This window comes from Gobius niger (genome assembly GCF_951799975.1).
Source record: "Gobius niger genome assembly, chromosome: 10".
In the NCBI taxonomy this organism is placed as follows: domain Eukaryota; kingdom Metazoa; phylum Chordata; class Actinopteri; order Gobiiformes; family Gobiidae; genus Gobius; species Gobius niger.
The window spans coordinates 36,583,236-36,607,908 of NC_136861.1; the positions used below are offsets into that span (position 1 = coordinate 36,583,236).

Here is a 24,673-nt window from a genome sequence, read left to right on the forward strand (position 1 = left end):
TGCCCCTCCCCCTCAGGAACATGCCCCTCCCCCTCGGGAACATGCCCCTCCCCCTCGGGAACATGCCCCTCCCCCTCAGGAACATGCCCCTCCCCCTCAGGAACATGCCCCTCCCCCTCAGTAAGCTCTGCAGGAGGGAGGAAGGGCATCTGACTCAGGAACATGGTGTAGAAATGAGTAAAGTAAAAAATGAAACCGTGTGAATGCAGAAAAACTTTATTAAACAGTTTAGAGCGTGAGGTAAAGGGGCGGGTCTATGGCCAAGGGGCGGGGCTGTGACGGTGGGGCGGGGCTAGAGCGTGCAGTTTGCCTCCGGTGACAGTCGACACTTGGCCACCATCAGGTACGTCTCCACCTGCAACAAACACGAGCGTCAGGACGGATTCTGGAATAAAGGACTTGTTCTAGCTTGTATAGCGCCACCTTGTGCATGTCCTTCTTAAAGCAGGCCAGCAGCTCGTAGCTCTGCCTCAGACTCTGGTCCGGACTCAGTCTCTGGTCGTAATCTTCAAACGGACCCAACGCCACAGCGCCCTCGAGGAAGGCGGCCTCCTGATTGGTCTGTGGTCACATGACACTCGTTAGTAAAGACGTTAAGGAGGATCAGGGGGACGAGCCGTACCTGGATCAGCAGCTGAAGCCCCGTCTTCAGCTCCGACAGTTTGGCCCCGATGTGGTTCCGAGACAAAGCCGACAGAGACCGAGACGGAAGCTCCCAGGATTCCACCAGACGATAGGAGACGAGCAGCAGCTTCAGGACCTGCAGAAACATGGAGCACATCAGCTTCAGGAACATCAACTAACTACCAGACGATAGGAGACGAGCAGCAGCTTCAGGACCTGCAGAAACATGGATCACATCAGCTTCAGCAGCTTCAGGAACATCAACTAACTACCAGACGATAGGAGACGAGCAGCAGCTTCAGGACCTGCAGAAACATGGATCACATCAGCTTCAGCAGCTTCAGGAACATCAACTAACTACCAGACGATAGGAGACGAGCAGCAGCTTCAGGACCTGCAGAAACATGGAACACATCAGCTTCAGCAGCTTCAGGAACATCAACTAACTACCAGACGATAGGAGACGAGCAGCAGCTTCAGGACCTGCAGAAACATGGAACACATCAGCTTCAGGAGCTTCAGGAACATCAACTAACTACCAGACGATAGGAGACGAGCAGCAGCTTCAGGACCTGCAGAAACATGGATCACATCAGCTTCAGCAGCTTCAGGAACATCAACTAACTACCAGACGATAGGAGACGAGCAGCAGCTTCAGGACCTGCGGAAACATGGATCACATCAGCTTCAGCAGCTTCAGGAACATCAACTAACTACCAGACGATAGGAGACGAGCAGCAGCTTCAGGACCTGCGGAAACATGGATCACATCAGCTTCAGCAGCTTCAGGAACATCAACTAACTACCAGACGATAGGAGACGAGCAGCAGCTTCAGGACCTGCAGAAACATGGATCACAGTAGCAGTAGTAGTAGTAAAGTACTCACAGTGCTTGTCGATGGGACTCGTGTTGTAGTAGTAGTGGTAGTAGAAGTAGTAATAGTAGTAGTGGTAGTAGGCTAGTAGTAGTAGTAGTAGCAGTAGTAGTAGTAGCAGTAGCAGTAGTAGTGGTAGTGGTAGTAGTAGTAGTAGTAGCAGTAGCAGTAGCAGTGGCAGTGGCAGTGGTAGTGGTAGTGGTAGTGGTAGTAGTAGTAGCAGTAGCAGTAGTAGTAGTAGTAGTAGCAGTAGTAGTAGTGGTAGTAGTAGTAGTAGTAGTGGTAGTAGTAGTAGGCTAGTAGTGGTAGTGGTAGTGGTAGTGGTAGTAATAGTAGTGGTAGTAGTAGTAGTAAAGTACTCACAGAGCTGCGCTGTGTCTCGTGCTTGTCGATGGGACTTGTGTAGTAGTAGCAGTAGTAGTAGTGGTAGTAGTAGTAGTAGTAGTGGTAGTAGTAGTAGGGTAGTAGTAGTAGTAGTAGTGGTAGTAGTAGTAGTAAAGTACTCACAGAGCTGCGCTGCGTCTCGTGCTTGTCGATGGGACTCGTGATATAGTCTGAGTTGCAGAAATCCTGGAGGAAGATCTTGTTGAGCTGCCGCTGCTCCTCAGGCCCCAGAGAGCTCTCCTAGAACCGGGGTTAAGGTTAGTGACTTAGAACCAGCTTTATTTATAATGAAAATATAAATAAACAACAACATGGCTGACCACATTCAAAACAACATGGCTGACCACATTAAAAACAACATGGCTGACCACATTCAAAACAACATGGCTGACCACATTCAAAACAACATGGCTGACCACATTAAAAACAACATGGCTGACCACATTCAAAACAACATGGCTGACCACATTAAAAACAACATGGCTGACCACATTCAAAACAACATGGCTGACCACATTAAAAACAACATGGCTGACCACATTAAAAACAACATGGCTGACCACATTCAAAACAACATGGCTGACCACATTCAAAACAACATGGCTGACCACATTAAAAACAACATGGCTGACCACATTCAAAACAACATGGCTGACCACATTAAAAACAACATGGCTGACCACATTAAAAACAACATGGCTGACCACATTCAAAACAACATGGCTGACCACATTCAAAACAACATGGCCGACCACTGAAGTATCGCTGTGACAGTAGTAGTAGTAAAAGTATACGTACGAAGTCACTGAAGTATCGCTGTGACAGTTGTAGTAGTAAAAGTATACGTACGAAGTCTCTGAAGTATCGCTGTGACAGTTGTAGTAGTAAAAGTATACGTACGAAGTCACTGAAGTATCGCTGTGACAGTTGTAGTAGTAAAAGTATACGTACGAAGTCACTGAAGTATCGCTGTGACAGTTGTAGTAGTAAAAGTATACGTACGAAGTCGCTGAAGTATCGCTGTGACAGTTGTAGTAGTAAAAGTATACGTACGAAGTCTCTGAAGTATCGCTGTGACAGTTGTAGTAGTAAAAGTATACGTACGAAGTCGCTGAAGTATCGCTGTGACAGTTGTAGTAGTAAAAGTATACGTACGAAGTCTCTGAAGTATCGCTGTGACAGTTGTAGTAGTCAAAGTATACGTACGAAGTCGCTGAAGTATCGCTGTGACAGCTGTAGTAGTAAAAGTATACGTACGAAGTCGCTGAAGTATCGCTGTGACAGCTGTAGTAGTAAAAGTATACGTACGAAGTCGCTGAAGTATCGCTGTGACAGTTGTAGTAGTAAAAGTATACGTACGAAGTCGCTGAAGTATCGCTGTGACAGCTGTAGTAGTAAAAGTATACGTACGAAGTCGCTGAAGTATCGCTGTGACAGCTGTAGTAGTAAAAGTATACGTACGAAGTCGCTGAAGTATCGCTGTGACAGCTGTAGTAGTGAAAGTATACGTACGAAGTCGCTGAAGTATCGCTGTGACAGTAGTAGTAGTAAAAGTATACGTACGAAGTCGCTGAAGTATCGCTGTGACAGTAGTAGTAGTAAAAGTATACGTACGAAGTCGCTGAAGTATCGCTGTGACAGCTGTAGTAGTAAAAGTATACGTACGAAGTCGCTGAAGTATCGCTGTGACAGCTGTAGTAGTAAAAGTATACGTACGAAGTCGCTGAAGTATCGCTGTGACAGCAGGTGCAGGTGTTGGACGCGGCTCACGGCGATGGTGAATAAACGCTGACTGTCTGTGATTGGCTGAGAGCTGACGCCCAGTGCCAGGACGGCCAATAGGATCACTGCAAAATAAACCAGGTATTAGAGGGTATGCAGGTGATGTCACAGTACAACAACTATGAGTGTTTTTTATATCTCTCTAATTAATTCACTAATTAATATCGTTAACGGGGGACGAAAATGCAGGAATTCACAAACAAGAACAGATGCGTAAGTAACAGGGATCAGGAAACAGAGCTCCACAAGCTCTCATTTTGGGTGACGTCTGCGAGAGAAAATATTAAAATATGGCTCAGTGGCGCCCCCTCAAACAGGCAGTTACATTGAGTCAATGACGGCCCGGTCGCAAAAAAAATCATCGTACAAAACTGACATTGGCCAGGGATAAAGACCACGTTAAAACATGTCAAAAATTATATTATGACCCCGCCCTAAATGCTACAGGAAGTCGGCCATCTTGGCCTGAACCTCAAACCTTCAAAATCGTACCTCTTGAACCTCTGGCCCCTGATCCCCGAGTTTTTAATGGAAAGCCTCCAATATTGGCCGACATGTCCCAAACCCATGTGGCTTTCAAAATCATCAATTACATTTTTGACATGTTATTGGGCGTGGTCATGACAAGGCCATTTTCAGCAAATTTCAAAGCCTCAATTTTTTCACAGACTTTGTCGGATTGGAACGGACTCAATCCGGCGCGCGAGCACATTCCCCAGCTGGACCTAGTGGTTTGCACACGCAGCCACTATCGCCAAAAATGCTTTAAAGTGGCTTGTAAGTGGCCCACCCATCCTCCGTGAAAATAGCCAGATTACTTTGCAGCATGTTGGACTCACAAAAGCCACAGTTTTAGACACGTACGTATTGATACTACCCCTTTGTCACCGAAAGATGTTTCAATTTGGAAGTTTTTGCCTCCAAATTCAGCTTTTTCTGGACTGTACAATCACAGGAAGTTCAGTTTGGCTGTTTCCTGTCCGTCTCTCTGTGTGTTCCTCGTACTGTATGGGTCTCACCAAAATGTTGCTTCACATATCGAGGGTGCTTTGGGGCTGGAGGACCCTCTCAACAAATCTTTGGCCGGCCAGGGGAATTTACCCTAATTACAAAATGATTCAATATACTTTAATTTTGTTTTCTGCAAATACACAAATGCAGTCTTTCATAAGATTAATGTAAAATCGGCTGTGTCGTTCACAGCCCATTGGTCGAGAGCTGGGTTCCCATTGGTCGAGAGCTGGGTTCCCATTGGTCGAGAGCTGGGTTCCCATTGGTCGAGAGCTGGGTTCCCATTGGTCGAGAGCTGGGTTCCCATTGGTCGAGAGCTGGGTTCCCATTGGTCGAGAGCTGGGTTCCCATCCATAAGACGGCTGGATCCATCCCAACATTTACCCTTTTTTGTTGGACTTCGAGAAGCCTCGATCTCATCAGGCTCATGTTTGTCTGGACTTTCAGCTCTCAGTGAAACAAACTACATGTTTCCGTCTGTCGAACAGGTCCAAATCCATCCACGATTTCGGTCAGTCTGGGGTTAGCCAGTATACATGTTTTAGGCACTCAAAGCACTTTACACCATGGAACCACTCACCCATTCACTCTCATTTATACACCAGTGTACACAGACACTGATACTATTTCTTCTACTACTACTACTGCTTCTACTACTACTACCACAACTGTCACAGCGCTACTTCAGCGACTTTGTACGTATACTTTTACTACTGCTACTAGTACTATTACTACTACTAGTACGACTACTGCCACCACTACTACTACAACGACTACTGCCACTACTGCCACTACTACTAGTACTAGTACTTCCTCTGTGGCACAAACAGATGCTGCCTCTACATCTGGGAACTGACTCAGAAGCTGCAGACAACAGCGCCCCCCAGTGGAAAATGCAGTGAAGCAATAAAACCACACTCTGAGGTCGAATCCCGTCATTTTAAAGTCGTAAATTTAATTTCACTCATGAACAGGAATCAGTAATAAAACAGAAAGTGCCGACTCTGGATCGTGTTGTGGTGGTGGATCATCAACATGGACTTGGTCTTGATTCATAAAAGAGTCGTTTCAGGATCTTTTGGATTAATGTGATGGATTCAGGGAACAGGCCAAAACAGGTACCGGATCCTTCACCCTGAACACCTGAAAGACGGGGGAATCTCCCAAACCGGGACCAAAGTAAGCCCTGGTCGTAGTCTCACATCGATCTCATGGAAAATACAAATAAAAAACAGTTCTCACCTCGCTCCATGGTCTGGCTGGATCTGCCGGGTCTTGATCTTGGTTCTGGGACTCTCAGGTCTTGGTTCTGGGACTCTCTGGTCTTGGTTCTGGGACTCTCTGGTCTTGGTTCTGGGACTCTCCGGTCTTGGTTCTGGGACTCTCTGGTCCGTGCCAGTCTTATATCTGACTCCATTCTTTGTTTAAATTCATCGAAGTGAAAATGACCCGACACAAACACGGAAAAGTCCTGAATATTCACAAAACCGGTTCCTGATCCTCGTCAACACCTTTAAAAACACGGGCTTTACTGTAAACGCTGCTGACGCCAGAACTCATGGAAACTTCTTCAACTCGGAGCCTGTTCCTACAAAAGTGGCCCAATAGTACAGTATGGCCCAATAGTACAGTATGGGCCAATAGCTCAGTATGGCCCAATAGTACTGTATGGGCCAATAGCACAGTATGGGCCAATAGCACAGTATGGCCCAATAGTACTGTATGGGCCAATAGCACAGTATGACCCAATAGCACAGTATGGCCCAATAGTACTGTATGGCCCAATAGTACAGTATGGGCCAATAGCACAGTATGGCCCAATAGTACTGTATGGGCCAATAGCACAGTATGGGCCAATAGCACAGTATGGCCCAATAGTACTGTATGGGCCAATAGCACAGTATGACCCAATAGCACAGTATGGCCCAATAGTACTGTATGGCCCAATAGTACAGTATGGGCCAATAGCACAGTATGGCCCAATAGTACTGTATGGCCCAATAGTACTGTATGGCCCAATAGCACAGTATGGCACAATAGTACAGTGTGGCCCAATAGTACAGTATGGCCCAATAGCACAGTATGGGCCAATAGTACAGTATGGGCCAATAGCACAGTATGGCCCAATAGCACAGTATGGGCCAATAGTACAGTATGGGCCAATAGTACAGTATGGCCCAATAGCACAGTATGGCCCAATAGCACAGTATGGCCCAATAGTACAGTATGGCCCAATAGCACAGTATGGGCCAATAGTACAGTATGGGCCAATAGCACAGTATGGCCCAATAGCACAGTATGGGCCAATAGTACAGTATGGCCCAATAGTACAGTATGGCCCAATAGTACAGTATGGGCCAATAGCTCAGTATGGGCCAATAGCACAGTATGGCCCAATAGCACAGTATGGCCCAATAGCACAGTATGGCCCAATAGCACAGTATGGCCCAATAGTACAGTATGGGCCAATAGCACAGTATGGCCCAATAGCACAGTATGGCCCAATAGCACAGTATGGCCCAATAGCACAGTATGGCCCAATAGTACAGTATGGCCCAATAGCACAGTATGGCCCAATAGTACAGTATGGGCCAATAGCACAGTATGGCCCAATAGCACAGTATGGCCCAATAGCACAGTATGGCCCAATAGTACAGTATGGCCCAATAGTACTGTATGGGCCAATAGTACAGTATGGCCCAATAGCACAGTATGGCCCAATAGCACAGTATGGCCCAATAGTACAGTATGGCCCAATAGTACAGTATGGCCCAATAGCTCAGTATGGCCCAATAGCACAGTATGGCCCAATAGTACAGTATGGCCCAGTATCAGGCGAGGTTTGGTGAGCATTTAGCTCAGAGACATTTTAAAGCTCTTTTGCAGCTGCGCTTCACAGGAAGGAACCGCTCCCCCCAGGCTCTCAATCATCCACCAGTTTACGCAGACACTGAAGGCGAGGCCCAAGGACAGTGAGCACCTTCAGGAGCCGGGATTCGAACCTCTGACCGTCCGTTCATGAGACGACTCCTCAGACTCTGCTGCCAGCTCGTGTGGACCACGTTTGAATGATTATAGTGACTGTGCAGTTAGCTGTTCCTGGGTCTCTTGTAAAGGTAAGGTCAATGCAAGATTAAGGCTAGGTTAAAGCAGAACTAAGTAACTCCTGCCCCTAGAGGCCACAAGCGCCACTGCAGGTGTCGTACATGTTTTTAATTGTCCGTGAGAGTAAATCCTACGCTGACAGAAAAGACAAAGGGACAGAGGGATGTTGTTCATCCAGTTACACAATGGAGATCATTGTTTTCACTCAGGCTTGGCTGTAAATACTGTTTAAGTGGTGCTAGCCCGCAGTTAGCTTTGCCCGTTAGCCTGTTAGCTTCTTCTTCCATTAGTGTGCATTGGGTCGGTGGAGGAAAGTTGCAATTGTGGTTTTCTGGCCAGAGACACCAGGGGGAGATGAAAGACCCCCCAATCATCCCATTAACACTCGTGTTGCCCCCAGATTGACTTCGGAAAGGATTTGTTAAGGCTACAAGGTCCTGTTTTCGATGACTCTGATGTGGAGAGTTATTGGTGAGTCTCCGGTTAGGTCAAGGTAAAGGTTAAGGTAAAGGTTAAGGTAAAGTTGATGTACGGTTAGTGTAAGGTTAGTGTAAGGTTAGTGTAAGGTTAAGGTAAAGTTAATGTAAGGTTAGTGTAAGGTTAGGGTAAACCTTATTCCCGGTTGGCCTGGAGCAGGATCCATGACTCTGATGTGGAGAGTTATTGGTGAGTCTCCTGTTAGGTTAAGGTAAAGGTTAGGGTAAAGTTGATGTAAGGTTAGTGTAAAGTTAGTGTAAGGTTAGTGTAAGGTTAGTGTAAGGTTAGTGTAAGGTTAGTGTAAGGTTAGTGTAAGGTTAGTGTAAGGTTAGTGTAAGGCTAGTGTAAAGTTAGTGTAAGGTTAGTGTAAGGTTAGTGTAAGGGTTAGTGTAAGGTTAGTGTAAGGTTAGTGTAAGGTTAGTGTAAGGTTAGTGTAAGGTTAGTGTAAGGTTAAGGTAAACCTTGTTCCCGGTTGGCCTGGAGCAGGATCCATGACTCTGGTTCTTCGCCGGAGCCGCCGGACACACAGGTGTAAACAGCAGCTGCTGCTGGTTTTATGAATGAGAGTTTCATGGAAACATTCAAAAACAACCGTTTTTTATTTGTAGCTTAATGTGGAGCTGCAGTACAAAGAGGAGTCAGTAGGTGGCGTTAATCAACATGAGAGAGGACACTGAGGAGCGCCCCCTGCTGGAGCAGGAGAGAAACACACGCCTGGTCTCAGATCAGTGTCAGTGTTTCATGTTTATAACAAGAAATCTTTCTTGTGAAATAAATTCCAGGATCATTTTCCAAAAGAACCAGTAAATACATTTAGAAACAGGAAGAGCTTAAATGTTTTTGTCTCTTCATGGTTTTCCTGCAGAAACTGAATATTCACATTTACATGGCCCTGTCTGTTCCTGGGTAGAGCTCGGTCCAGATGACTACTGCACATGATTCAAGCTTTCTTTTAAATACAGTCAACTTCATGTGTCACTTATGTTCCACACTATATTTTATATAAAGGGTTTTATTTTTAGTTAAATTAAATCATAGCTTCAGCAGAATCGGGTCAAAGGTCGCTCATGACGCTGCGCTCGGACGTACAGCATGGCCGCCATTTTGGATCAAAATGAACAAATCATCCCGGTGGTCAGACCGCCTTTGCTCTGCCCAATCCCGTCAGACCTCGGACGCTCAGCAGGAAGGGCCTGGTCGGTGCTTGGATGGGAGACCGTTTGGTAACACCAGGAAGCCGAGCGAATGTAGTGAGTGAGTGGTGGTGGTCGGAGGGGCCGATGGCGCAGACTGGTTGCCTCGCTTCCATCAGTCTACCCCAGGGCAGCTGTGGCTACAATAGTTGCTTACCACCACCAGCCATACTGTACTATTGGGCCATACTGTGCTATTGGCCCATACTGTGCTATTGGCCCATACTGTACTATTGGGCCATACTGTGCTATTGGCCCATACTGTGCTATTGGCCCATACTGTACTATTGGGCCATACTGAACTATTGGGCCATACTGTACTATTGGGCCATACTGAACTATTGGGCCATACTGTACTATTGGGCCATACTGTACTATTGGGCCACTTTTGTAGGAACAGGCTCAGAGTTGAAGATGTTTCCATGATTTCTGGCGTCAGCAGCGTTTACAGTAAAGCCCGTGTTTTTAAAGGTGTTGACGAGGATCAGGAACCGGTTTTGTGAATATTCAGGACTTTTCCGTGTTTGTGTCGGGTCATTTTCACTTCGATGAATTTAAACAAAGAATGGAGTCAGATATAAGACTGGCACGGACCAGAGAGTCCCAGAACCAAGACCAGAGAGTCCCAGAACCAAGACCAAGACCCGACACCAAGACCAAGACCCGGCAGATCCAGCCAGACCATGGAGCGAGGTGAGAACTGCTTTTTATTTATATTTTCCATGAGATCGATGTGAGACTACGACCAGGGCTTACTTTGGTCCCGGTTTGGGAGATTCCCCCGTCTTTCAGGTGTTCAGTACCTGTTTTGGCCTGTTCCCTGAATCCATCACATTAATCCAAAAGATCCTGAAACTCTTTTATGAATCAAGACCAAGTCCATGTTGATGATCCACCACCGCAACACGATCCAGAGTCGGCACTTTCTGTTTTATTGCTTCACTGCATTTTTCCACTGGGGGGCGCTGTTGTCCTCAGCTTCTGAGTCAGTTCCCAGATGTAGAGGCAGCATCTTTTTGTGCCACAGAGGAGACGATAAACTCTTCCACAGTTTCTGTTTCATCAGGTATGAGAGCGGGTCACCGAGAGCAGTAGCAGATCAGTGCTGTGACAGTAGTAGTAGTAGTAGCAGTAGTAGTAGTGGCAGTGGTCATACTAGTAGTAGTAATAGTACTAGTACCAGTAGTAAAAGTATACGTACAAAGTCGCTGAAGTAGCGCTGTGACAGTTGTGGTAGTAGTAGCAGAAGTAGTAGTAGTAGTAGAAGTAATAGTATCAGTGTCTGGGCTGTGGCTACAATAGTAGCTTACCACCACCAAGTATGGAGTGAATGAATAGTGCAAAGTAAAGCGTCTTTGAGTATCCAGAAAAGCGCTAAATAAAACCCATGCATTATTATTATTATTATTATTATTATTATTATTATTATTATTATTATTATTATTATTATTATTATTATTATTATTATTTAGAGGGTGCTCCCTCGATATGTGAAGCAATATTTTGGTAGGACCCCATAGTACGTGGAACACACAGAGAGACGGAAGGAAACAGCTTCCTGAACTTCCTGTGATCATACAGTCCAGAAAAAGCTGAATTTGGAGGCAAAAACGTCCAAATTAACGTCACCCAGAATGAGAGCTTGCGGAGCTCTGTTTCCTGATCCCGGTTACTTGCACATCGGTTCACGTTTGCTACGTAAATTCTTGTGTTTTCGTCCCCCGTCATTGATATTAATTAGTTAATTAATTAGAGAGATATAAACAAACACTCATAGTTGTTATACTGTGACATCACCTGCATACCCTCTAATACCTGGTTTATTTTGCAGTGATCTTATTGGCCGTCCTGGCACTGGGCGTCAGCTCTCAGCCAATCACAGACAGTCAGCGTTTATTCACCATCGCCGTGAGCCGCGTCCAACACCTGCACCTGCTGTCACAGCGATACTTCAGCGACTTCGTACGTATACTTTTACTACTACAACTGTCACAGCGACTTCGTACGTATACTTTTACTACTACAACTGTCACAGCGATACTTCAGCGACTTCGTACGTATACTTTTACTACTACAGCTGTCACAGCGATACTTCAGCGACTTCGTACGTATACTTTTACTACTACAACTGTCACAGCGATACTTCAGCGACTTCGTACGTATACTTTTACTACTACAACTGTCACAGCGATACTTCAGCGACTTCGTACGTATACTTTTACTACTACAACTGTCACAGCGATACTTCAGCGACTTCGTACGTATACTTTTACTACTACAACTGTCACAGCGATACTTCAGCGACTTCGTACGTATACTTTTACTACTACAGCTGTCACAGCGATACTTCAGCGACTTCGTACGTATACTTTTACTACTACAACTGTCACAGCGATACTTCAGCGACTTCGTACGTATACTTTTACTACTACAACTGTCACAGCGATACTTCAGCGACTTCGTACGTATACTTTTACTACTACAACTGTCACAGCGATACTTCAGCGACTTCGTACGTATACTTTTACTACTACAGCTGTCACAGCGATACTTCAGCGACTTCGTACGTATACTTTTACTACTACAACTGTCACAGCGACTTCGTACGTATACTTTTACTACTACAGCTGTCACAGCGATACTTCAGCGACTTCGTACGTATACTTTTACTACTACAGCTGTCACAGCGACACTTCAGCGACTTCGTACGTATACTTTTACTACTACAGCTGTCGCAGCGATACTTCAGCGACTTCGTACGTATACTTTTACTACTACAGCTGTCACAGCGATACTTCAGCGACTTCGTACGTATACTTTTACTACTACAGCTGTCACAGCGACACTTCAGCAACTTCGTACGTATACTTTTACTACTACAACTGTCACAGCGATACTTCAGCGACTTCGTACGTATACTTTTACTACTACAACTGTCACAGCGATACTTCAGCGACTTCGTACGTATACTTTTACTACTACAGCTGTCACAGCGATACTTCAGCGACTTCGTACGTATACTTTTACTACTACAGCTGTCACAGCGATACTTCAGCGACTTCGTACGTATACTTTTACTACTACAGCTGTCACAGCGATACTTCAGCGACTTCGTACGTATACTTTTACTACTACAGCTGTCACAGCGATACTTCAGCGACTTCGTACGTATACTTTTACTACTACAGCTGTCACAGCGATACTTCAGCGACTTCGTACGTATACTTTTACTACTACAACTGTCACAGCGATACTTCAGCGACTTCGTACGTATACTTTTACTACTACAACTGTCACAGCGATACTTCAGCGACTTCGTACGTATACTTTTACTACTACTACTGTCACAGCGATACTTTAGCGACTTTGTACGTATACTTTTACTACTACTACTGTCACAGCGATACTTCAGCGACTTCGTACGTATACTTTTACTACTACAACTGTCTCAGCGACACTTCAGCGACTTCGTACGTATACTTTTACTACTACTACTGTCACAGCGATACTTTAGCGACTTTGTACGTATACTTTTACTACTACAACTGTCACAGCGATACTTCAGCGACTTCGTACGTATACTTTTACTACTACTACTGTCACAGCGATACTTTAGCGACTTTGTACGTATACTTTTACTACTACTACTGTCACAGCGATACTTCAGCGACTTCGTACGTATACTTTTACTACTACAACTGTCACAGCGATACTTCAGCGACTTCGTACGTATACTTTTACTACTACAACTGTCACAGCGATACTTCAGCGACTTCGTACGTATACTTTTACTACTACAACTGTCACAGCGATACTTCAGCGACCTCGTACGTATACTTTTACTACTACTACTGTCACAGCGATACTTCAGCGACTTCGTACGTATACTTTTACTACTACAACTGTCACAGTGATACTTCAGCGACTTCGTACGTATACTTTTACTACTACAACTGTCACAGCGATACTTCAGCGACTTCGTACGTATACTTTTACTACTACAACTGTCACAGCGATACTTCAGCGACTTCGTACGTATACTTTTACTACTACAACTGTCTCAGCGACACTTCAGCGACTTCGTACGTATACTTTTACTACTACAACTGTCACAGCGATACTTCAGCGACTTCGTACGTATACTTTTACTACTACAACTGTCACAGCGATACTTCAGCGACTTCGTACATATACTTTTACTACTACAACTGTCACAGTGATACTTCAGCGACTTCGTACGTGTACTTTTACTACTACAACTGTCACAGCGATACTTCAGCGACTTCGTACGTATACTTTTACTACTACTACTGTCACAGCGATACTTTAGCGACTTTGTACGTATACTTTTACTACTACTACTGTCACAGCGATACTTTAGCGACTTTGTACTTATACTTTTACTACTACAACTGTCACAGCGATACTTCAGCGACTTCGTACGTATACTTTTACTACTACTACTGTCACAGCGATACTTCAGCGACTTCGTACGTATACTTTTACTACTACAACTGTCTCAGCGACACTTCAGCGACTTCGTACGTATACTTTTACTACTACAACTGTCACAGCGATACTTCAGCGACTTCGTACGTATACTTTTACTACTACAGCTGTCACAGCGATACTTCAGCGACTTCGTACGTATACTTTTACTACTACAACTGTCACAGCGATACTTCAGCGACTTCGTACGTATACTTTTACTACTACAACTGTCACAGCGATACTTCAGCGACTTCGTACGTATACTTTTACTACTACAGCTGTCACAGCGATACTTCAGCGACTTCGTACGTATACTTTTACTACTACTACTGTCACAGCGATACTTTAGCGACTTTGTACGTATACTTTTACTACTACTACTGTCACAGCGATACTTCAGCGACTTCGTACGTATACTTTTACTACTACAACTGTCACAGCGATACTTCAGCGACTTCGTACGTATACTTTTACTACTACAACTGTCACAGCGATACTTCAGCGACTTCGTACGTATACTTTTACTACTACAACTGTCACAGCAATACTTCAGCGACTTCGTACGTATACTTTTACTACTACAACTGTCACAGCGATACTTCAGCGACTTCGTACGTATACTTTTACTACTACAACTGTCACAGCGATACTTCAGCGACTTCGTACGTATACTTTTACTACTACAACTGTCACAGCGATACTTCAGCGACTTCGTACGTATACTTTTACTACTACAACTGTCACAGTGATACTTCAGCGACTTCGTACGTATACTTTTACTACTACAACTGTCACAGTGATACTTCAGCGACTTCGTACGTATACTTTTACTACTACAACTGTCACAGCAATACTTCAGCGACTTCGTACGTATACTTTTACTACTACAACTGTCACAGTGATACTTCAGCGACTTCGTACGTATACTTTTACTACTACAACTGTCACAGTGATACTTCAGCGACTTCGTACGTATACTTTTACTACTACAACTGTCACAGCGATACTTCAGCGACTTCGTACGCGCTTGATTTTGGGATCAGACAGAAATGTTTAACTCGTTTACTGTTTTCTTTTTATCGTCTTAAGTTCGTTTCCTGCTGTTCTGATTGTTCATTTATTGTACACATTTCATTTTGCCATCTTTTTGTCTTGTTTTTATGATGTGTGTCCTGCACTGTGGTCGGCCATGTTGTTTTCATGATGTGTGTCCTGCACTGTGGTCGGCCATGTTGTTTTCATGATGTGTGTCCTGCACTGTGGTCGGCCATGTTGTTTTTATGATGTGTGTCCTGCACTGTGGTCGGCCATGTTGTTTTTATGATGTGTGTCCTGCACTGTGGTCGGCCATGTTGTTTTCATGATGTGTGTCCTGCACTGTGGTCGGCCATGTTGTTTTTATGATGTGTGTCCTGCACTGTGGTCAGCCATGTTGTTTTTATGATGTGTGTCCTGCACTGTGGTCGGCCATGTTGTTTTTGTGATGTGTGTCCTGCACTGTGGTCGGCCATGTTGTTTTTATGATGTGTGTCCTGCAGAGTGGTCGGCCATGTTGTTTTTATGATGTGTGTCCTGCACTGTGGTCAGCCATGTTGTTTTTATGATGTGTGTCCTGCACTGTGGTCGGCCATGTTGTTTTTATGATGTGTGTCCTGCACTGTGGTCGGCCATGTTGTTTTTATGATGTGTGTCCTGCACTGTGGTCGGCCATGTTGTTTTTATGATGTGTGTCCTGCACTGTGGTCGGCCATGTTGTTTTTGTGATGTGTGTCCTGCACTGTGGTCGGCCATGTTGTTTTTATGATGTGTGTCCTGCAGAGTGGTCGGCCATGTTGTTTTTATGATGTGTGTCCTGCACTGTGGTCGGCCATGTTGTTTTCATGATGTGTGTCCTGCACTGTGGTCGGCCATGTTGTTTTTATGATGTGTGTCCTGCACTGTGGTCAGCCATGTTGTTTTCATGATGTGTGTCCTGCACTGTGGTCGGCCATGTTGTTTTTATGATGTGTGTCCTGCACTGTGGTCAGCCATGTTGTTTTTATGATGTGTGTCCTGCACTTTGGTCGGCCATGTTGTTTTTATGATGTGTGTCCTGCACTTTGGTCGGCCATGTTGTTTTTGTGATGTGTGTCCTGCACTGTGGTCGGCCATGTTGTTTTCATGATGTGTGTCCTGCAGAGTGGTCAGCCATGTTGTTTTTAATGTGGTCAGCCATGTTGTTTTTAATGCGGTCAGCCATGTTGTTGTTTATTTATATTTTCATTATAAATAAAGCTGGTTCTAAGTCACTAACCTTAACCCCGGTTCTAGGAGAGCTCTCTGGGGCCTGAGGAGCAGCGGCAGCTCAACAAGATCTTCCTCCAGGATTTCTGCAACTCAGACTATATCACGAGTCCCATCGACAAGCACGAGACACAGCGCAGCTCTGTGAGTACTTTACTACTACTACTACTACCACTACTACTACTACTACTACTACTACCACTACTACCACCACTACCACTACCTGATCCATGTTTCTGCAGGTCCTGAAGCTGCTGCTCGTCTCCTATCGTCTGATAGTTAGTTGATGTTCCTGAAGCTGCTGAAGCTGATGTGATCCATGTTTCTGCAGGTCCTGAAGCTGCTGCTCGTCTCCTATCGTCTGGTAGTTAGTTGATGTTCCTGAAGCTGCTGAAGCTGATGTGCTCCATGTTTCTGCAGGTCCTGAAGCTGCTGCTCGTCTCCTATCGTCTGGTGGTTAGTTGATGTTCTTGAAGCTGCTGAAGCTGATGTGATCCATGTTTCTGCAGGTCCTGAAGCTGCTGCTCGTCTCCTATCGTCTGGTAGTTAGTTGATGTTCCTGAAGCTGCTGAAGCTGATGTGCTCCATGTTTCTGCAGGTCCTGAAGCTGCTGCTCGTCTCCTATCGTCTGGTGGTTAGTTGATGTTCTTGAAGCTGCTGAAGCTGATGTGATCCATGTTTCTGCAGGTCCTGAAGCTGCTGCTCGTCTCCTATCGTCTGGTAGTTAGTTGATGTTCCTGAAGCTGCTGAAGCTGATGTGATCCATGTTTCCGCAGGTCCTGAAGCTGCTGCTCGTCTCCTATCGTCTGGTGGAATCCTGGGAGCTTCCGTCTCGGTCTCTGTCGGCTTTGTCTCGGAACCACATCGGGGCCAAACTGTCGGAGCTGAAGACGGGGCTTCAGCTGCTGATCCAGGTACGGCTCGTCCCCCTGATCCTCCTTAACGTCTTTACTAACGAGTGTCATGTGACCACAGACCAATCAGGAGGCCGCCTTCCTCGAGGGCGCTGTGGCGTTGGGTCCGTTTGAAGATTACGACCAGAGACTGAGTCCGGACCAGAGTCTGAGGCAGAGCTACGAGCTGCTGGCCTGCTTTAAGAAGGACATGCACAAGGTGGCGCTATACAAGCTAGAACAAGTCCTTTATTCCAGAATCCGTCCTGACGCTCGTGTTTGTTGCAGGTGGAGACGTACCTGATGGTGGCCAAGTGTCGACTGTCACCGGAGGCAAACTGCACGCTCTAGCCCCGCCCCACCGTCACAGCCCCGCCCCTTGGCCATAGACCCGCCCCTTTACCTCACGCTCTAAACTGTTTAATAAAGTTTTTCTGCATTCACACGGTTTCATTTTTTACTTTACTAATTTCTAGGAGGGTCATGTTCCTGAGGGGGAGGGCATGTTCCTGAGGGGGAGGGGCATGTTCCTGAGGGGGAGGGGCATGTTCCTGAGGGGGAGGGGCATGTTCCTGAGGGGGAAGGGCATGTTCCTGAGGGGGAGGGGCATGTTCCTGAGGGGAGGGGCATGTTCCTGAGGGGGAGGGGCATGTTCCTGAGGGGGAGGGGCATGTTCCTGAGGGGAGGGGCATGTTCCTGAGGGGGAGGGGCATGTTCCTGAGGGGGAAGGGCATGTTCCTGAGGGGGAGGGGCATGTTCCTGAGGGGAGGGGCATGTTCCTGAGGGGGAAGGGCATGTTCCTGAGGGGGAGGGGCATGTTCCTGAGGGGGAAGGGCATGTTCCTGAGGGGGAGGGCATGTTCCTGAGGGGGAGGGGCATGTTCCTGAGGGGGAGGGGCACGTTCCTGAGGGGGAGGGGCACGTTCCTGAGGGGGAGGGGCATGTTCCCGAGGGGGAGGGGCATGTTCCTGAGGGGGAGGGGAATGTTCCGGAGTTGGGGGAAACTCGGCCTCCTTTAAAAGCAAAAATAAATTCATTCATTCATCACACATACACATATAATCCAACGTGTTTTAACCACATTGCCAAAGTAAAAATGACCCAAACAATGAGTAAAACGGGCGCTTAAATGAAGACGCCGCTGGGACATATGTCTGGGCATGAGGCCTGTTTGGTGCCAGCTATGCACGCTGCTCCCGTATGTTGTATTGGGTAACTTGCCGCTCCTCCTTCAGTAGCGCGGTGTCTGCTGAAGAGGGTGAGTGTGTCTCGGCGTAAAGTAATATATTTAACATATTTCTAATTTGATTTCGTCCCCATCCAAATATATATTGATAAGATAACATTTGCGAACGTAATGCACGTAATCTCATGATAGTTTTCATCCGAAATTTTAAGTTTGTGCACTTTCTCCGATTAGCTAAGTTTTACATAGGTATTAGTGTCCCGCCAGTTCTGCAGCCATTTCACGGTGCTGTGTTTTATTTATTTTATAGGAGCCGGTGTGTGTCAATGAGGAGACACTGAAACTGCATTTCTTTTGTCTCACAGGAGTAAAAGCCACAAACTCCACGCTGTTGTCCTGTCCTGTGTTTACGGCCTGCCCTACACCGAGCAGCCGTTACACCTGACTCTTACTCTACATGCAGGGGTGCACAGGGTAACTCGCTGCTGCCCCCTGTCGTCCTGGAGGAAAATGGCTGGAGTCTTTTTACGGGATTAATTCAATTTAAGTGTATGTGTTTTATAGAACTTTGTGTTAAAAATACACATTCACATAGACTTTACTTCTAGAGATAATGGCTGGAGTCTTAAGGGATTTTTTCAATTCAAGTTTATATGTTTTATAGAACTTTGTCTGAAAAATACACATTCACATACACTGCGTTCCAAATTATTATGCAAATGACATTTTTGTAAGATTTTCTAAATCGTCAACTCAAATGAGAGTCAGCATCATTTTCAAGTCTTTAACTGGTCGAGGATCATTTAAATGTGGTGGAAAAAAACAATATTTATTTCAAAAATAAATGTAGTAAAAAACTCAAAATCCACTGTTCATAAATATCATGCAACTCATCGTTTCAATACATTTTAAAGCTTGTAATTAACTGAAAATGGTCATTTGTTGTATTTGCAGCATTAGGAGGTCATATTTACTGAAATCAAAAGCTATTTCAATCAAAAAAATATTAACAGGTCAAGTTATAATTTACCATAGGAGCCCTTGTGTGAAGCAGCTTCAACATTCTTAACTCCATTAAACTTGTGAGTTTTTGGACAGTTTCTGCTTGGATTTCTTTGCAGGATGTTAGAATAGCCTCCCAGAGCTGCTGTTTGGATGAAAACTGCCTCCCAGCCTCATAGAAGTTTTTTTTGTTGAGGCTCCAAAGGTTCTCAATAGGGCTGAGGTCAGGGGAGGAGGGGGTCCACATCATGAGTTTCTCTCCTTTTCTGCCCATAGCAGCCAGTGATGCAGAGGTTTTCTTTACAGCAGGACATGGGGCGTTGTCAAGATGAAGAGGATCTTGTTCGGGAAAACACGGCTGTTCTTTTGTAGCATAGAAGACAGTGGTCAGTCAGAGAGAGGTCATTTTCACAGCTTCAGGGATCCTAAAGGGACCGACCAGCTCTCTCCCCATGATTCTGGCCTAAAACATGACTCCGCCCCCTCCTTACTGACGTCACAGCCTTGTTGGGACATGGTGGCCATTCACCAACTATCCACTACTCCATTGATCTGACCATCCAGGGTCACACGGCCTCATCAGTGAACAAGACTGTTTGAAAATGAGCCTCATGTATTTCTGAGCCACTGCAGCCGTTTCTGCTTCAGCTTCAATGAACAGTTTAGGGGAGGCCAGATAGAAGGTTTATGCACAACTGCAGCCTCTGGAGGGTCCGACACCTTCATGTTCAGAGACTCCAGAGGCACCAGCAGCTTCAAATACCTGTCTGCTGCTTTGTAGCAGCTGTTCTCTTAATCTGATGTGTTTGTCTGGCAGAAACCGTCCATATTGTGCCTTTATCTGCACAAACCCGAGTGTGTCTGAATCAGCCACAAATCTCTTATCAGTTCGATGATTACGCTTCATCTTTCATGAAATATCGAAGGTTTTCATACCTAGACCAAGACATTCAACTATTTCACGCTTTTCATCAGCAGAAAGATCCTTTTTCTTTCCCATATTGCTTGAAAATGATGATCTGCTTAATAAAGTGGAACATCCTTTTTCAGTAGTTTTTCCCTTAACTGGGCTTAACCTGAAACTGATCATCCCAGGTCTGAGATTAATGTCAGTGATTCATAGAGCCCCAAGAATGACTTTTGTGAGTGCGGAGCAGGATCCATGACTCTGATGACTCTGATGTGGAGAGTTATTGGTGAGTCTCCTGTTAGGTCAAGGTAAAGGTTAAGGTAAAGGTTAAGGTAAAGGTTAGTGTAAGGTTAGTGTAAGGTTAGTGTAAGGTTAGTGTAAGGTTAGTGTAAGGTTAGTGTAAGGTTAGTGTAAGGTTAGTGTAAGGTTAGTGTAAGGTTAGTGTAAGGTTAAGGTAAACCTTGTTCCCGGTTTGCCTGGAGCAGGATCCATGACTCTGGTTCTTCGCCGGAGCCGCCGGACACACAGGTGTAAACAGCAGCTGCTGCTGGTTTTATGAATGAGAGTTTCATGGAAACATTCAAAAACAACCGTTTTTTATTTGTAGCTTCATGTGGAGCTGCAGTACAAAGAGGAGTCAGTAGGTGGCGTTAATCAACATGAGAGAGGACACTGAGGAGCGCCCCCTGCTGGAGCAGGAGAGAAACACACGCCTGACCTCAGATCAGTGTCAGTGTTTCATGTTTATAACAAGAAATCTTTCTTGTAAAATAAATTCCAGGATCATTTTCCAAAAGAACCAGTAAATACATTTAGAAACAGAAAGAGCTTGAATGTTTTTGTCTCTTCTGCGACTTCGTACGTATACTTTTACTACTACAACTGTCACAGCGATACTTCAGCGACTTCGTACGTTTACTTTTACTACTACAACTGTCACAGCGATACTTCAGCGACTTCGTACGTATACTTTTACTACTACAACTGTCTCAGCGATACTTCAGCGACTTCGTACGTATACTTTTACTACTACAACTGTCACAGCGATACTTCAGCGACTTCGTACGTATACTTTTACTACTACAACTGTCACAGCGATACTTCAGCGACTTCGTACGTATACTTTTACTACTACAACTGTCACAGCGATACTTCAGCGACTTCGTACGTATACTTTTACTACTACAACTGTCACAGCGATACTTTAGCGACTTTGTACGTATACTTTTACTACTACTACTGTCACAGCGATACTTCAGCGACTTCGTACGTATACTTTTACTACTACAACTGTCACAGCGATACTTCAGCGACTTCGTACGTATACTTTTACTACTACAGCTGTCACAGCGATACTTCAGCGACTTCGTACGTATACTTTTACTACTACAACTGTCACAGCGATACTTCAGCGACTTCGTACGTATACTTTTACTACTACAACTGTCACAGCAATACTTCAGCGACTTCGTACGTATACTTTTACTACTACAACTGTCACAGCGATACTTCAGCGACTTCGTACGTATACTTTTACTACTACAACTGTCACAGCGATACTTCAGCGACTTCGTACGTATACTTTTACTACTACAACTGTCACAGCGATACTTCAGCGACTTCGTACGTATACTTTTACTACTACAACTGTCACAGTGATACTTCAGCGACTTCGTACGTATACTTTTACTACTACAACTGTCACAGTGATACTTCAGCGACTTCGTACGTATACTTTTACTACTACAACTGTCACAGCAATACTTCAGCGACTTCGTACGTATACTTTTACTACTACAACTGTCACAGTGATACTTCAGCGACTTCGTACGTATACTTTTACTACTACAACTGTCACAGTGATACTTCAGCGACTTCGTACGTATACTTTTACTACTACAACTGTCACAGCGATACTTCAGCGACTTCGTACGCGCTTGATTTTGGGATCAGACAGAAATGTTTAACTCGTTTACTGTTTTCTTTTTATCGTCTTAAGTTCGTTTCCTGCTGTTCTGATTGTTCATTTATTGTACACATTTCATTTTGCCATCTTTTTGTCTTGTTTTTATGATGTGTGTCCTGCACTGTGGTCGGCCATGTTGTTTTCATGATGTGTGTCCTGCACATGGATCTATAATAATAACTGGATAAGACACTCCCCCCTTGCCCGCGCGCCGGTCGGCGGACGGCCACTCGATGGTACTGCAGCAGCAAATTCACATTGGGCCCAGAAAGGATTTTTGCCATAGAGCGGCCATGCGAAAAAAACTGTCCGTATTCGGCTGACAGGACGCCTACAACTTTCACAAAGGTCGGATTTAGTGTCGATTATCATCTACATTAACATCATGTACTTTTTTCCCCTTCGAAATTTACGTATCGTCTAAAAAATACATTTGTAAGGACTTAGCCGAGCTCCGCTCTAGCCACGCTCTAGCTTTCCGCCGCGTTGATTGGTCAGAAGGTGCACGTGGTGCCGGCAGCGCAGCCGGGCACGTGCAGAGCGCGCCCTCGCTGTCCGTGTACGAGCACATGTGGGCTCGGAGGAAAAACAACAACAGCAGCAGCATGAAGACCAGCATGGGGAACCGAGAGAAAAGAGGACGCAAAACTCACTTTGCAAGTAAGTTTGTATCACACAGAATGTATTCTGTATTGTAAATGTTAGCATACACCACAGTTATTTATAGAATGTAGCTTTATGAAAATAGCAAACAGAAACTACTACGACTACCATTTTTAAACAAACAGAACAATGCTATTCTAAAAGATGACAGTACCCCGATCCCATTTAGTCATTAAAATATACTGTATGTGCATCGAATTACAATAGTGACAAGGCCTAATACATAGTGAGAAGTTTGTTATTTGGACAAACGTCTCGAGAGCAAAATAAGGTTAGTTTTCATAGTGTCTATGACGTCGGACGCTTCCCTGCTATTTTGCCGTCACATTTCGATCTGAACAATATCTGACTGGCTAAGATCAGTTCCAGGAGTTGGAAATTGTTAGTTTTTAGTTCATTGAATAATATATAATGACGTGACATTTTTAATCAAGTTTGTCTAATAACTAATAATTGACTTTGTCTCTCAAACCAATGCTAAGTGCATTAAAATGAACAAAAAGCAACATGTTGAGCTGTTCAAGACGAAAATAAAAAGTGGTGTTAACCCTTGGTCACTGCATGTCTTTCTATGCATTGTTTTAGCAAAGCAAGACAAAAATGAAGGTCAGAAAACAGAGACAACAGTAATGTTAAAATTACAAAACAAACGTATTCATGCTATCATACTTGTTCACTAATGTAACAAGACTGGTGATTATATTACACGTAATAGACATATAATTGCACAGTAGAGATCTGTATAATTCTCATTCTGGTCTTGTGATCCAGAAATGTGAACTCTAGTATAATAAGGATGACAATATGTTTTTTCTTTCTTCACTGAGGCTGTTCTGCTGCAGAGAGGAGTCTGCTGCAGGATCTGTGTCCACTACGGATATGGAAGGTGCGGCTTTGTATGAACTTCTTTACTAACTGGTGATTAGCTCTTACTACTTCAGTTAGTTTGTTATGTGTTTCATAGCCACAAATAAAACTGTAATAAAGTTGCTGCTCAGTAATTCTTCCTATATTGAGCAGATGCTGCTGATGGCTGAGTCCGGTCACCCATCTCCTCCTCACGGGGCAGTTACTCCTTGGTTTCTTGTTGGAAGAGTCGTGCTCTGACCGTTAAAGCTTTATGTGAGAAGGCATGTGTTATACCTGAGATGTTTGTATTGTCCAGTAGGAGACCTGTTCCAGTCTGGGATTGTCATTGAATCTACTCTGTGCTCTGACAGCGGAGAAAAGAACTTAAGGTGGTCTGGGCTGAGTTTTTAGCTCAGTAGATAACAGCTTTGGGTATTATTCTTTTTCACTTTGTCATGGAAGATATTACGGGCACTTCTGGAAATGAAGCTAATACCACGTGTTCTTCAGAGTGCAGAGGATTACCGTTTATTTTTTTAACTGCTGCCATCGGGTGTAAATCAATAAAATGTACAATTTGGGCAAAACCCAGTGATTGTTTTTTGTGTATAGTGTTCTAGGCCTATTCTGCAAATATATTGCGGCAGTTTTCTTTTTTGCAAGATCATTAATTTATTGTATGTTGTACATAAAAAGCTTCATTGCATTTCAATTACATCTATTAGTTTCTGTGACAATGCCATAGACAATTGACATAAATGTTGATGGTGATTTATTTTACTAGAATGTGTTTTTTTAAACTAATTTTGCAATTCTGCTACAGTAAAATTATTTAAAATAACACTACTCACAACTGTACAATGTTCTACTCTTTTCTACTGCTGATTTACTTGTGATATATTGCTAAACTGCAAATGTTGTGAAATGCAATGTAATGTATTATAATAGATCTTGCCAGCCTAATAATTAGAGGATGGTCT

General features: G+C 44.5%; 3 protein-coding genes across 3 annotated transcripts in view; 2 read left to right on the plus strand and 1 right to left on the minus strand.

The window, feature by feature from the left end:
* Positions 1-226: 226 nt before the first annotated feature.
* On the minus strand, positions 227-6,062 carry LOC306969411 (somatotropin-like). The gene is made up of 6 exons (XM_079565032.1): positions 5,919-6,062; positions 3,600-3,730; positions 2,007-2,123; positions 623-760; positions 424-561; positions 227-355 (listed from the first exon to the last, which is right to left on the minus strand). The coding sequence occupies exons 1-6, from the start codon at positions 5,926-5,928 to the stop codon at positions 293-295; spliced, it is 597 nt and encodes a 198-aa protein (XP_079421158.1). The 5' UTR covers positions 5,929-6,062; the 3' UTR covers positions 227-292.
* A 3,986-nt stretch (positions 6,063-10,048) lies between these two features.
* Positions 10,049-17,535, plus strand: LOC306969454 (somatotropin-like). The gene is made up of 6 exons (XM_079565074.1): positions 10,049-10,144; positions 11,283-11,413; positions 16,253-16,369; positions 17,002-17,139; positions 17,201-17,338; positions 17,407-17,535. Exons 1-6 carry the CDS (start codon positions 10,135-10,137, stop codon positions 17,467-17,469), a joined length of 597 nt encoding a protein of 198 aa, XP_079421200.1. The 5' UTR covers positions 10,049-10,134; the 3' UTR covers positions 17,470-17,535.
* Positions 17,536-18,277: 742 nt separating this feature from the next.
* LOC306969621 (somatotropin-like) overlaps positions 18,278-24,673 on the plus strand; it is a gene marked incomplete at its 5' end in the record, with an annotated part of 10,861 nt that continues 4,465 nt past the window's right edge. Inside the window, 3 exons of the mRNA XM_079565281.1 lie at positions 18,278-18,315; positions 18,669-18,777; positions 21,209-21,226. Coding sequence (XP_079421407.1) covers positions 18,278-18,315; positions 18,669-18,777; positions 21,209-21,226 — 165 coding nt within the window. The remainder of the gene's footprint in view (positions 18,316-18,668; positions 18,778-21,208; positions 21,227-24,673) is intronic.

Excerpts from the sequence above, each read along its gene's own strand:
- LOC306969411 (XM_079565032.1), bottom strand. Across the intron at positions 761-2,006 it reads ACGAGACGCAGCGCAGCTCT|GTCCTGAAGCTGCTGCTCGT; the intron begins GTGAGTACTTTA and ends ATGTTTCTGCAG. Across the intron at positions 356-423 it reads TTAAGAAGGACATGCACAAG|GTGGAGACGTACCTGATGGT; the intron begins GTGGCGCTATAC and ends TGTTTGTTGCAG.
- LOC306969454 (XM_079565074.1), top strand. Across the intron at positions 11,414-16,252 it reads AGCGATACTTCAGCGACTTC|GAGAGCTCTCTGGGGCCTGA; the intron begins GTACGTATACTT and ends CCCCGGTTCTAG. Across the intron at positions 16,370-17,001 it reads ACGAGACACAGCGCAGCTCT|GTCCTGAAGCTGCTGCTCGT; the intron begins GTGAGTACTTTA and ends ATGTTTCCGCAG.